The sequence below is a fragment of the Phaenicophaeus curvirostris genome, chromosome 1, assembly GCF_032191515.1.
Source record: "Phaenicophaeus curvirostris isolate KB17595 chromosome 1, BPBGC_Pcur_1.0, whole genome shotgun sequence".
Taxonomy (NCBI): domain Eukaryota; kingdom Metazoa; phylum Chordata; class Aves; order Cuculiformes; family Cuculidae; genus Phaenicophaeus; species Phaenicophaeus curvirostris.
In genome coordinates, this window is record NC_091392.1 from 159,986,164 (window position 1) to 159,998,850 (window position 12,687).

At 37.9% G+C, this 12,687-nt stretch overlaps 2 protein-coding genes across 5 annotated transcripts in view; one reads left to right on the forward strand and one right to left on the reverse strand.

Moving 5' to 3' along the window:
* Positions 1 to 1,337, forward strand: part of TPP2 (tripeptidyl peptidase 2) — a 50,259-nt gene extending 48,922 nt beyond the window's left edge. For all 3 annotated transcript variants that reach the window (XR_011339284.1, XM_069879177.1, XM_069879185.1), the window contains one exon: positions 422 to 1,337. Coding sequence is in view for 2 of the 3 variants with exons in the window: in XM_069879177.1 (XP_069735278.1) it covers positions 422 to 511 (90 nt within the window). In the remaining variant the exon portion in view is untranslated. The remainder of the gene's footprint in view (positions 1 to 421) is intronic.
* Positions 1,286 to 8,951, reverse strand: METTL21C (methyltransferase 21C, AARS1 lysine). Of its 2 annotated transcripts, none has more exons than XM_069879236.1 (5): positions 8,929 to 8,951; positions 5,261 to 5,412; positions 3,957 to 4,099; positions 2,369 to 2,486; positions 1,286 to 2,089 (listed from the first exon to the last, which is right to left on the reverse strand). In XM_069879236.1, exons 2-5 carry the CDS (start codon positions 5,400 to 5,402, stop codon positions 1,695 to 1,697), a joined length of 798 nt encoding a protein of 265 aa, XP_069735337.1. In that variant the 5' UTR covers positions 5,403 to 5,412; positions 8,929 to 8,951; the 3' UTR covers positions 1,286 to 1,694. The 2 variants fall into 2 exon arrangements, with proteins under 2 accessions (XP_069735337.1, XP_069735329.1); XM_069879228.1 differs by lacking the exon at positions 8,929 to 8,951 and adding an exon at positions 8,692 to 8,814.
* Between the last annotated feature and the right edge of the window lie 3,736 nt (positions 8,952 to 12,687).

Here is a 12,687-nt window from a genome sequence, read left to right on the forward strand (position 1 = left end):
GTCCTTTTAGCAGATTTACTATCTGGAGCTTATTAGAGAGCATAAAGAAAACAGAGACAACCAAGCCAAAAATGTTCTGAATATTTAAATTCCCATTACCTTGCTGTTTAACCACTGTTATTGTTACTATTATTAATCACAAATATTGCTAGCAGAATGTAGGTGGAGAACTAACGGGGATTACTGTAACTCCTTGGAAAAAAATTTTGTGCATTAAATTGAAAGATGATGTAGAATGGTTTTCTTTTTCCTCTTTCTGGACTAATTCAGTGGTCACCAGTTACACTGCAGTTAACATTCCAACCTTTCTGATAATAGACATCTTTAAGATGTTGATATCAATGTGGTGTTCATTGGAAAGATTTAGAGAATAAAATCCTAGAGCTTATTGTTATTTCTAATGCTTGCTTTTTTTCTTCAGCTAATGAAGCTGCTTGGATGGACTCACTGTGCAACTTTCACTGAAAACTGGCTTCCTGTCATGTATCCACCTGACTACTGTGTATTCTAGAAAACCAACAATTGTAAACTTAGAATGATTTTTATATGGGGCAGGATATGAAAAGATAAGTTTGAGTTTTTATTGGAACGCATGTTTTCATTACTGAATGCTGATTATTAAATTGTGTGTATTTATCAGTAAAGGCACCTGGGTACAGCTTAATACCTGGTAATCTAACTCCTGACATCAGGGAGGTTTCCTTATTGTGCATCCCATTGCTGGCAATGGATGTGCCAGAACTGCCAACACCAAGGATTTGGAATTAAGCTGGAAAGGCTTCCTGCATGCATGTTATGTTCTTAACTGTTACTTTTAATTGCAAACCTGTAAAAGCTCTGTATTTTTTACAGTAAACAGAATTTTAACATGTTTGATCTTAATTTCAATTGTATGAAGGCCTTAAAGCTACTTCAAGAGTAGCTAAAATCTTATTTATTAGACTAAAGTAATAGGACATCATTACTTGTATTGTTTGCAAGAGTTTACATTTAATTTTTTTTAAGAAAAATTCAACCTCTCAAACTGTTACAATGTGTAACTCAGAATTGCTGACGCATAGGTGCTCTTGTAAATCTTCATTTTGGCATTTGATTCAGGCAAACTCAAAAATCCACGTGAAGTTGAGTATCAGCACAGGCTGATACATGTATAGAAGTGCCAGGCAGTTAAATCTTGGTCAGGTATTGTAAAGCTTTACATATATGTTTAATAATGTTAAAAATGTAAAACACAGCAGAATAAATGTGCAAAGCTGAAGATCAAAAAACACCACATGCACTCTGATACTTTAAAAGTTCATTTTATAATTAATAAAAACAGATAACAAAGCTGAAAATTGTATTAGTTTCTGGAAGAGTACATAAATGAAACTTCCTGAAAGAAAACACCTTACAAACAACAGAAGTTCAGTCCAGCCCAGAAGATCAATGCTTTCTGTTAAAGCCTTTTCACTAACTATTGCTACTAACGTTGTTCATTCAGTGGAGTGAAGTTGGTCTGTTTAAGCGGGTCATATGTGTCAACCAGAGACAAATTGCTACATCATTTGTCTTGCCAGTTTTTTCATAGCTTGTAATGCAAAACTCAGATACAACTTTACAAACATAATGCACAGAAGGTGCACTGTAATGCTGCAGAACATTCCAAACAGTAAGGTGCTGCCATTAAGTAAAAATTAGTAATAGTTTTATCTTTAATTCTCTCTTACTGTGGCTTTAATGAGCTTGACATTTGATTCTGGAAATTCTGCTAGAATGGTTGTATTAAGTATATTGCTAAGTTTTTCCAAAAATTCATAGTCAGTACTGAATCTGAATTTATTTGCCCATAGTAATACTGTTCCTGGCTTACAAAAATGCACCATTGTTGCTAGCAGGGGGTCAAGAGCTGTATGATGGTATACCACATCAGTGGCCAGTAGGAAATCATAATGGTAAGTTGATACAGGGAAGTCTTCATCAAGATCTTCTCCCCATACCAGTTTTCTCACTTCAGGTTTATGTATATTCATGTCTTGTGTATTTCTTGAAATATTATATGAGAGATTTTCAAGGACTTCAGGCAAATCAGTAGCTGTAACGTAAGCTCCTAAAGAAAAAATGAATTTCGTTCAATTCATAGGTACGTAGTTGAACCTATATATACATATATAAAAACCTTTATCTACATAACTTCCCCAGCTTTCCCTTCACCAATAACTAGGTCAGTTACTTTATTAACAAAATAGTATTTTACAATAATTTTCATTTTAAAAAAGCAGTGACACACAAAGTTTACTTCAGCTGTTGCTTCATTGTCCTAAAGTGACAGTGGCAGATTTAGATCATCTTTCACAAGAAATCCAAAAGGAAATATGAAAATACTAACCTAAAATACAGGCCACAATGGAAACCAAGCCTGTCCCAGCACCAATTTCCAAAACTTTTTTGTCTTTGAGGTTGAATTGTTCTTGATTTGATTCCAGATATTGAGATAAAGCCAGTGCCTAAAACAGTTAACACATGTTCATAAGACAGTAGCAGGTAAGTTGCACAAAAATCTGTTAGATGTTTTTATACAGCAATTTTTTATAAAATAAACACTGAAGGCAGTAACATAAAAGTGTAATATGGAAGGAATTACTGTATGTCCTGCTTTTATATTTTAAAAAAATGTAAGCAACTTACTTTTAGGTTTATGATATGGTTTTGTTATACGTTTCTACATGCTGTGAGACTTCTGACAGCTCAAGATAGGCAGTGTGTAGACATGAGCCATACAGTCAGAACAGCAAACAAGGTTTAATGATATGCAAAAAGTGATGTTGTGGTTTATTATCATAAATATTTTGGTTAATTATCACTCATAAAGTAGATTCAGGCTTCAGAGATTTTTCTTTTTAAACAGATTTTTTTTTAAATTTTTTTCAAAGGAAATATTAAAAATCTGTTATTTACCAACTTAACACTTGTTGTACAAACTTAAAAAAAAAAACCCAAAACAAAAAAACCCAACTGTACTGTATGGAAGTATTGCTTATCAGACTTTTGTGAAGATCTTATCAATGGAATATAAATTGGCTGTTTATAAACAACATAAACCGATGCCAAAGAAACAAACTCCCTGCTTTTGCTTCTCTGCTTTAGAATTGTGTTACTGTTACTGTTTCAACTGTTGTGCTTTTCATTATGCAACACTGGCTACCTGCTCTGGGAAAGCTGACAGCTAATGAATCACCAGTCTAATTTGTGCAACCTCGATTTTCTTGGAGAGTTTTACCATCTGCATTCTGGCACCTGATTAATGTGAGAACTGATGATGTGACATGTCAAAATAAGATACTGTTTCACCCACCCGTACGATTTCTTTTTCTTTATTGTTTTGAAATTGTCTGCCGTTTTCTGTGAGCTTTTTCAATAAATGTGGATCTGAAAAATTTTGAAATCCTAGTTTTCATGTCTTTATCAGTTGACCCTTTTTCCCCTCAGAGGCAGTTTTCTCAGTCCACACAATTCTGCTTTTAAGAGCAACAGGAGAAGAACTGTTCACAAGTAGTTTTTCCTCCTGCAATGGAACTGCTCCAGCCAGCTTGTTCTTTAAAAGATGCCTATTTAATTGTTTTAAACTCCTTTATTTAATCTCTCCTTTTTATAGTGCTAATTGTTTGCTTCCCAGCAGTGACTGATGGGAATTACAGAAGATGCTGAAAACTTTTTCCTGAGTTCCCTTTCTTAATTTTTTCTCAATATCTGCATCCAATATACAAACACATAGGTGCCGCAGTTCTTTTGCTGTCAATTGTCAAATCAGCATAAGGTAGAGCTTTCTGCTGAAGTACTTTACAACTTTTTTATGCATAGGGAAAACTCCACTGTCAGAAGTGTCATCTAAAAAAGCTTCCTTAATATTTGTGTGCTGCTGTCGTGGTTTACTTGTCTGTTGGGTCAGCTTTCTGAGTACCATGTCTTGTACTTACCCCTGGCCACACCACAGCTCCAAAGTGTTCTATGGACTCTTGAATGACGATCTGGTGGCCTACATATGTGTAGTGCTCTTTATCGAAGTAGTGTGAAACTCTAGGAACCCAGTTCTGTAGTATTTTAAGAATTACAGGTGAATCTGTTAGAGAAAAGACGAAATCTGTATTTTTATATGCAAATAGTTGTATGCAACTTGTTAAAGGGTAAAAAGTATTTTGCGAGAACAGCATGCAGGCACATTGACTAGAAAAAGTGTTAGACTGTTGGCCTCGAGACTGGTTGCCATCCAGATGAGGATGGTCTGGCTGGCCAGGAAGAAGAAGGAGCAAAGGTCTTTGCTTGCCATACTGAGTATTCGCATGGGCAGTTATGGATAGAAATGAGCCCTCTAGGAAAAAAAAAATCTGCCAATTCAAATATATAACTCTTGATAACAACAGCTAGAAGACTTTAAGGACCAAGTTAGGTTGTATTTTGTGGTATGTCACATTTTATACTATGCCAGAGGGTGCTATGTAGGTGTTTATGCTGTGGTTTTTACTTATGGGGCCAACAGATCTAGAACACTTAAGGTTCTTTTTACAGAAGAAATCATGAATCCTTATCTCTTAAATTGAAAAAAGCCTAGTTCTTTTTAGTGGTTTTATTTTAACCATTCTTCCCTTAAAGGAGAATTGTGAGATACTCTTAAAGTGTACGTTGACATATACTGTGCTGTTCAGTGAGTGTCAGTACTACAGTTGTGTTAGCATGTCTCATCATAGCAAGTAGGCTTGTAGGTGAGATTTTTTTCAGGAGAGCTCTGCTGAACTGCTCTGTCTGATCCCACTGAGAACAAGGACGCTGTTCTGAATGACTGCACTGTTCTTGGAAGCCTGTTGGAAGGGTATGCGTAGATAATACAAAATTAACTGCAAAGAAAAATTTTGCTCAGGTTTGTGTGGATTTTAATTGATGCCTGCCTGGAATCCTTGGTAGGTGTTTGAGCAGTTTAGCCTGTTGAAATTTGTAATGCTACAGCTTCAACAGTGACAGCCCAATTAATGCATATTATATCTCTGATTTCAATTGTGAAATAATTCTTAATGTCTAAATAAAATCCAGAGAACCTTTTTAAAAACGCATTACGTAGAGAGTCCTTTTTGTAGGTTTTGTCTGATAGATAAAAACATAAGGGGAAATGGTTGAAAAATTAGAGATCAAAAGGAAAGGTGACATGGTGACATTTGAATGCTCAGAAAAGTGAAAGTATGAAATACTAGCATGCCATAGCACTTGCAGCATTTAAATTGGGTTAAACCTGCTGTTGATGATGAGCAATTCATGGTCCAAGTACAGTCATCAGAGTTACATTGTTCTTCACAGGTTTCTTCTTCCTCTGTTTGGCAGTCCATTATTCCTTGAATTCTGTTGGGAAAGGGTGGCTGCTGTGCAGAGATCATGGCAGAAGAGCTGAAATGGAAGGGGAAAAATAATGTTTTAAACACTTGGGGGCCTTCTCTTTGTATGAGATGGTGGGAAGAAGATAGTTTGGGTGGGCTTTGGTATGGGGTTTTTTTCAATGGTGGGATGAAGGAACTGGAGGCTGACTTCCTTACTCCACTGGAAATTACTGCAAGCATTTTGTGGTAATGCAGTAATTCTATCAGGTTTTATTTTATAGTGTTTATCATATTTATTATCATGTTTATTTTATCTTAGCATTATGTCACTAAATCGATGCCACTAGTGAGTCCGAGAAGTAAGCTACCTGCTTCAACTGATAGCAGTACCATGCAACAGCTGAGAAAGATGAACTGTATTTTAATATTTCTGAATTTTATCTGTATAATTTATTGTTTCCCAAAGAACTATGGATTTGACATTCCTGTGATAAAGCTAGTTAATTTGCCGCAGCCAGTACTCTTGTTTTTTTTCTTCTTGTAAGCAGTTGCCTTCTCGTCTCTGCCTTTTCCTGTTAAACAGCTCATTGAATTACCCTGAAATGTAGTGAACTGCAGGGTATGCAGATTACGGTCAGGAAATAATTGCAGTGGGAAGTTTTGAATGGTAAGCTGCTTTTTGGAAAATGAGGGGGATGAGGGGTTGTTACAAGTGACTGTGCATTTTCAGTGTACAGGGCAGCACCCAGCATTGGAAAGAACTTGATATCAGCTAACAAGCACTAAAAACAGGAGTAGGACTGGATCTGCATTTGCCTGAGAAATGCGGCAGTGAAACTTTTTGCTTAACTGGAGTTTTCTTCAGTGATGGCATTTATATATCTTTTGTATCTATATGTATGCATATATGTGTAAAAAGGAAAAAATATAGTTCATAAGAAAAATATATAGTTCATAAGTTCCTCTGACCAGAGGCTGTACAAGCTCCTTTCTTACATATCACGATGGCTGTGCTGTGCTACGTCTTTATCCGTGACTGGTCTTACTCTGCTCATTCTTGAGAATGCATTCTTGTTGGCTCTCTCCAGCAAGATGCGCTGCAAAGTATTCTGTAATTTGGGTTTCATCATACTGCAGGAGGCTGTTCAAGATGTCCTGGCCAGAAGCAGGAGAGGTTTGGCAGCAGCCAGGAGGTTCTGTAATGCCTGCAGGTATTTTTTTTTTTTTTTTTTTTTAAGGAGCAGTGTGACCGCTGACTTGTGTGGGTGATTTATTTGCACACATGATATTGACACCATTGCAGCTTTACTGATACATGATATATGCCTTATTGCTTATCTGTTTATTCATGAGGACAGGATTTGTGTTCTGACTCCTTTAACTCTGCATTTGTTCAGTCGTGGCAGTGATTTTTGTACCGTTTCAGAAAAGAGAGTGCTTTGAAGTGAACTGTTTTCTGCAGGTGGGGTTTTCATACTTTTCCCGTAGAGGGTCTCTAGCTAGTAATACGTTCTGGTTATGCACCCTTTGTGTATAACTTGAGATACGATGATAGCAGATAAGAGACTGAAGATAATGCTGCAGTTACAGCATCCGCTGGCATATGAGTGAAAGCATCCGTGTTCACATCTCAAGTGAAAATTTACCTCCTTACAACAGCAGTGGATTCTCTTCAGTCTCATATAGTCAAAGGTACACTTCCAGTTTTCATCAATGCCTGTTTTTTATATCTTGAGTTAGAATAAAATCTGGTCACGTTTTAACATTTTAGGAAATCACTGGGAAAAAATACCTTAAGACTTCTGGAATTGGCAAGGTGCATAATGAAAAGAGAATGTCACAACTGGTGATGACTACAGACACAAAACACATGAGGATACAGTCTTTTGAACATTTTGTATTAGAAAAAACAAAACAACTTAAGCACTGCATTTTCAAGCTTTATGTTTTGGGGTTTTTCTATTTGGCAAGGGTCCTGTATCATGTACTGTTTAAGTGGAAGGCCAAACCTGAAATTGAAAAGTAAGGCCCTTTTTTTTTAGCTGCAAACTACAGGACAAATTTAATCTTAAAATTTCAATGTTTCAGGTATAGTAGCATCTTGGCCTTAGTGATGCACAGGTTTATTTCATCATTTTAAATGACAGACTGTACCATGAAGACTATAGACACAAGTGAGTATTGAGTAAGCTGTTTGCAAATAGGTGGTGTTTGCGTTATTACATACCCTATGTGTAATATGGTCAAGTTGCTGTTGTTTTAGAATAATAAATACTGACATTTCTTACTATTTTGACATTTTTTGATCCATATTTCACTGAAAATGGTATGTCTGTTAAAGCATTTTGATTTCATATAATAATATTGCAGCAGAAATCTGGTCCCTTAGAAAATGTTGGCTCTTTCTGAATGTTAGCAGCTGATATTATGCAAAATGATTCTCATGGGAAATTATCTTCTAAATTCTGTGCTTTCCAAAGCTTTCACACATATTGACTTTGTTAATAGCCTCAAACTGTTGTGAACAAAACAACTTACAGAATCACATTTGATTTCTTCAGAACCTAAGGAAGAGAGAATAATTTACAAAATTATATCTATTTGACAATGCCACGTAAAATTAACAAGATAATCAAAACCTGAAAAGCAAACTGTAAGATGATGGTAAACCTTAAGGTAACAGTTCATCCCCTATAACAATAAATTTTGTGCCTCTGAACTTACAAAATCCAGTGTTTGGAAAGAGCTTTTCAAATCTAACTATATGGCTAAAAGTTAAAAAAAAAAAAGTAGGTTATTCAGCACATCTGTGTCACTGGGTCTTCACACTGCTGAAATGTTTCTCTCACCTCTGCACAAAGTTGCACAACATAATCTGGTTTAGTCTGATTTATTTGGGCAAAAGCCAGTTCCATTTGCTTACATGGGAAATACAGCTGGAGTGTGTCCTTTGTGAGACAGGGCTTAGCCATATGCTCGTACCAGACACAAACATCCATGTTTCTTAGAGCTCACGCAATTTCCTCATGTTCTCATGCACTGAATTAAATATTTATATATTTGTGAAAAGATGAATACAAGTGCTAGGAAACAAGGAAATGTCAGTGCTAGTATCATCACTATAATAAACCTATATGAAATTTGATTCCACAAGTTAAATACATCCAAATACTGAAAACCAGCAAAGATAGACACTCCTTGTGAAATACTATGGGTTAGGTTAGTTGGATGTAATTAATAGCTCAGGTGACCTGAAATATAAGAATTCAGACAAACGTATTTCCTTTGTTAGTTAGCAGAAAACACAAGGGCATGTCAGACAAGGTTAGCTGGACAGCTGCGTGGTTACCTGCTGTGACAGAGGGTGCTCAGGTTTCCTGTGGACAGATGCACGCTCCAGAGGTTTTTATATACAGGCATGCACCTGGAAGGAATCGCTCTCTGCTCTGACCAGTCAGCGTGCAGGCTATTTAGAGTAACATTACCAGGCAGCGCTCAAAGAACTTACTATGTCACACTAAACTCTTCTACATTTGCTGTACAAAACAAAAAAACTCTTGGGTTTTGAAGTCCCGAACGTGCTAACCTTCAGAAGTAAAATCTGTACTTCCTCCAAGCTCTGTTTTTGCAGTTTAAGTGTTCTCTGTGTTTGCTTTGCACTCAGCAGAGCTGAATTAAACGAGGCGCTTACTGTGGGCAAATCAGTACATAAATAACGCGTGTGGCTGCTTGGCAGTAATCCAAATGCAGAGAAAAGTTCACCAAGCTCCTGCGGCCAGGAAAAGGTCAAGTCTTCCTTTGCCCCACCGAGCATTCAGCTGGTGAAGCTCTGAATACCCACCCTTGCCCTGAGTCACAGAGTGTGCCAGGAACTGACAGTCCTGAGGAAATAAAACCTTTCCCATCATCTTTAGTGTGGGCTGGAACCAGAGGAAATATCATCTGTACTGAAAAAGATGGTGCAAACGTGAAATTCACACCCTAATTGGAATATCTTGTAGCTGCTTGTTTCAAAACAGGTATTGTAGATGTTGGAGATTAACCAAATGTGTATTCCTTATACATGTCAAGAATTTGAGAGTTTTATATGCGCTTTGCTCATCTTCTGCCCTCCCCTCTCCCTCTTGGAAAAGATGCTGTAGAAAGAAATTCAGCTACAGGGTAGAAAAGAATTAAAGGAACCTTCAAAAGTCATAAAGCTAGAAAATACCCCCCAGCTAAAAATCAGCCTTTCTGTTCACGGTGGGTGTTGATTTCACACGTTAGCCACTGCACGTCTCTAGTAGTGACACCCAGTATAGGAAGCGCTTGGACGTTCATTCAGATGCTCACCAGTTTCTCTCCTCTGAAATTTGATAGTTAAGACACCTTTATATATATTTATATATTTGGGGCCTAGTGTTAAGATATTAACAGTGTTAAGTTGAAATCGTAAACATTGCATTTCAAAGGCCCGCCTGACTTTACAAGTAGTGCAAACGAGCAGTCCTGAGCTAGGTCAGTAGCTGTTATTAGAAAAAGGCTGATACGTTGTTCTTGGAATGACTGCCATACCTTTTTTTAAGACATGGTCTTTTTAGCAGGCACGTTCTCTGCTGACTTATTTATTGTTTTCATCACCAGGGATGAATGTAGCTCAGACTGGTGCTGCTGTGGAAGTTCTGTCCTAAGCTTTGGTAGTGGGATCAATACGGAACATAAAGAGTTTATTTTAGTTTTTAAATCAAATCAGAGGGATTGGCTTACTTTATATCGTGTCTCTGGAAAGCTGCCTGGAGGAGAAAGACCTGGGGGTGTTGGTTGACAGCCGACTGAACATGAGCCAGCAGTGTGCCCAGGTGGCCAAGAAGGCCAATGGCATCTTGGCTTCTATCAGAAACGGCGTGACCAGCAGGTCCAGGGAGGTTATCCTCCCTCTGTACTCGGCACTGGTGAGACCGCTCCTTCAGTTCTGGGCCCCTCACCACAAGAAGGATGTTGAGGCTCTGGAACGAGTCCAGAGAAGAGCAACAAAGCTGGTGAAGGGGCTGGAGAACAGGCCTTATGAGGAGCGGCTGAGGGAGCTGGGGTTGTTTAGCCTGGAGAAGAGGAGGCTGAGGGGAGACCTCATTGCTCTCTACAACTACCTGAAAGGAGGTTGTGGAGAGGAGGTTGCTGGCCTCTTCTCCCAAATGACAGGGGACAGGACAAGAGGGAATGGCCTCAAGCTCTGCCAGGGGAGATTCAGGATGGACATTAGGAAAAAATTTTTCACAGAAAGGGTCATTGGGCACTGGAACAGGCTGCGCAGGGAGGTGGTTGAGTCACCTTCCCTGGAGGTGTTTAAGGCACGGGTGGACGAGGTGCTAAGGGGCATGGTTTGGTGTTTGATAGGAATGGTTGGACTCGATGATCCCGTGGATCTCTTCCCACCTGGTGATTCTATGAATCTTATCCAGCCAAGTAAAAAGTACGATAACTGTAGGAACAGTTTTAGAGCTTGCTTACAAATCATATAGATATGGTTTCATTTCCTAAGTTACACAAAGCAACCCTAATAATCTGAAATATATCTGTTGACATGTACCTACTATAGAATTTCTATAAGTGCTTTTTGCTGCTGTCTGTCTCCAAACATTTCTTGTTAAAGATTGAAAATAAGTGTTGTCTGGAGGCGTAGCCCCTTGGAATTAAAATTTCCCCAGACTTCTCTGAGTAGGCAGGCTGAAGGGAGTGCAGCACCTTAGTTCTATGTGTAAAAGGGTGGTTTTATAAACACTCATGGGAATTTGCCATCTAGACCATTTGTGGAAGACAATATTTGGCTGCCAAATGCTATCAAGTAAATCAAGCTCTTCAAATATTTTCAGAATGTATTTGCTTTTCATGCGAGTTGAATGACTTGGGTTTTGGGAGGTTTTAAGTCTGGTTATATGAAAACTAATTGGAAGGTATTTTTCCCTTTTATTGCTGTCAAACTACCAGGAAAAATGGGAGGAATTCTTCTTCATATAAAGGCAGAGCAGAACTATCTTCATATTATTGCATTATGGAACAGAATGATTTAAATTTAAAACAAATTTTAAAGTTCCTCTGCTGTTAATTGTAGCAAGCTTGGTGAAAAAAATTATGTAAAATTGTTAAAACCTTAATTAAAAGATTGTGAGGAAGAGATATGAAAATGTTAAAGTCTTCTCTGAACCCATCAGGAGCAAGAAGATTACTAGATTTGTGCCAAAAGGCAGTGTTGAAGATACTTGTATCAATAAAATTAACAGTCAGAAATCACCAGGACCAGACCATAATTACCCGGAACTCTACTGTGAAATTACCAGCCCCAAACCAAAGTGTGGTACCTGCTGCTTAAATTGTACTCCACATTAAAGCACAGAAAATTGTACAAATGTGAGGTATTATTTCTGAAGTGGTCTTGAAGGGATTTAGGGAACAGTGGGTCACTAAGTCTGATATCTGTGCTAGTTAAACTGAGTGGAACGGTAGTGTAGGTGTTGGTTGACAAATAATAAGGCAGAGTGTGGAAAAGGTTTCGCATGTTCTTGGGAAAGAAGTGTCCATAAACATGTAGCTTGGGATCCTCCAGTAAATACAGCATATGTGGATTTCCACAAGCTTTTGATAAAGTCAGTCACTAAAGAGCCTTATGGAAATTAAGCTTTGGGATAAGAAAGGGGAGTTGTCATCTGTTTTAATAATTTGTGAAGAGGAGGAGGCAAGAATTGGTCAGGTTTACAATGTCCCGTGGAGAGCTGTGCTGCTGAGTGTATTCCTAAAAGCTAATGGAAAACAAAGAAAATAGCACAGTGACAATCATGCGGAATTATTCAAGATAGTGAAAACAAAAATAAGCTGGAGGGTTCCAAAAGGATCTCTGACACGTTGTGAGAAGTGATAATATGATAAATGAAATTCAGTGCTGACAAGCATAATACACAGGGATATTAACTCAGGACCACCTAGGAAAAAGATCTCAATGGCACCAGAGGCAGCTATATAAAAATACCTTTCCAAAGTGTATTAGTAACCAAAAACATCAAGAGTCTGTTGTGTTTCCATAAGGAGAAGAAAAAAAAAAAGAAACCAAACGTAAAGCAACCAAAAAAAGAAATGTTTTTCCACTCTAGGAATTCAAGAGTTTGTCTCTCAGTTTCAGTGTGTGACTCAAGTTCTCAATTAAAACATTCAGGGTTTTACACCTCTTGCAGGATTTGCTTGGAGGTCCTGGGCTGGCCTGGTGAATGACTAACAAAGAATGGAACACTTCCAGTTCTAGAGCAGATTCTCCTCATCCTTGTTGCTGTAGGGATCTGCTGGACTTTTCTGCATGTGGAAAGCATGTTTGCATTCT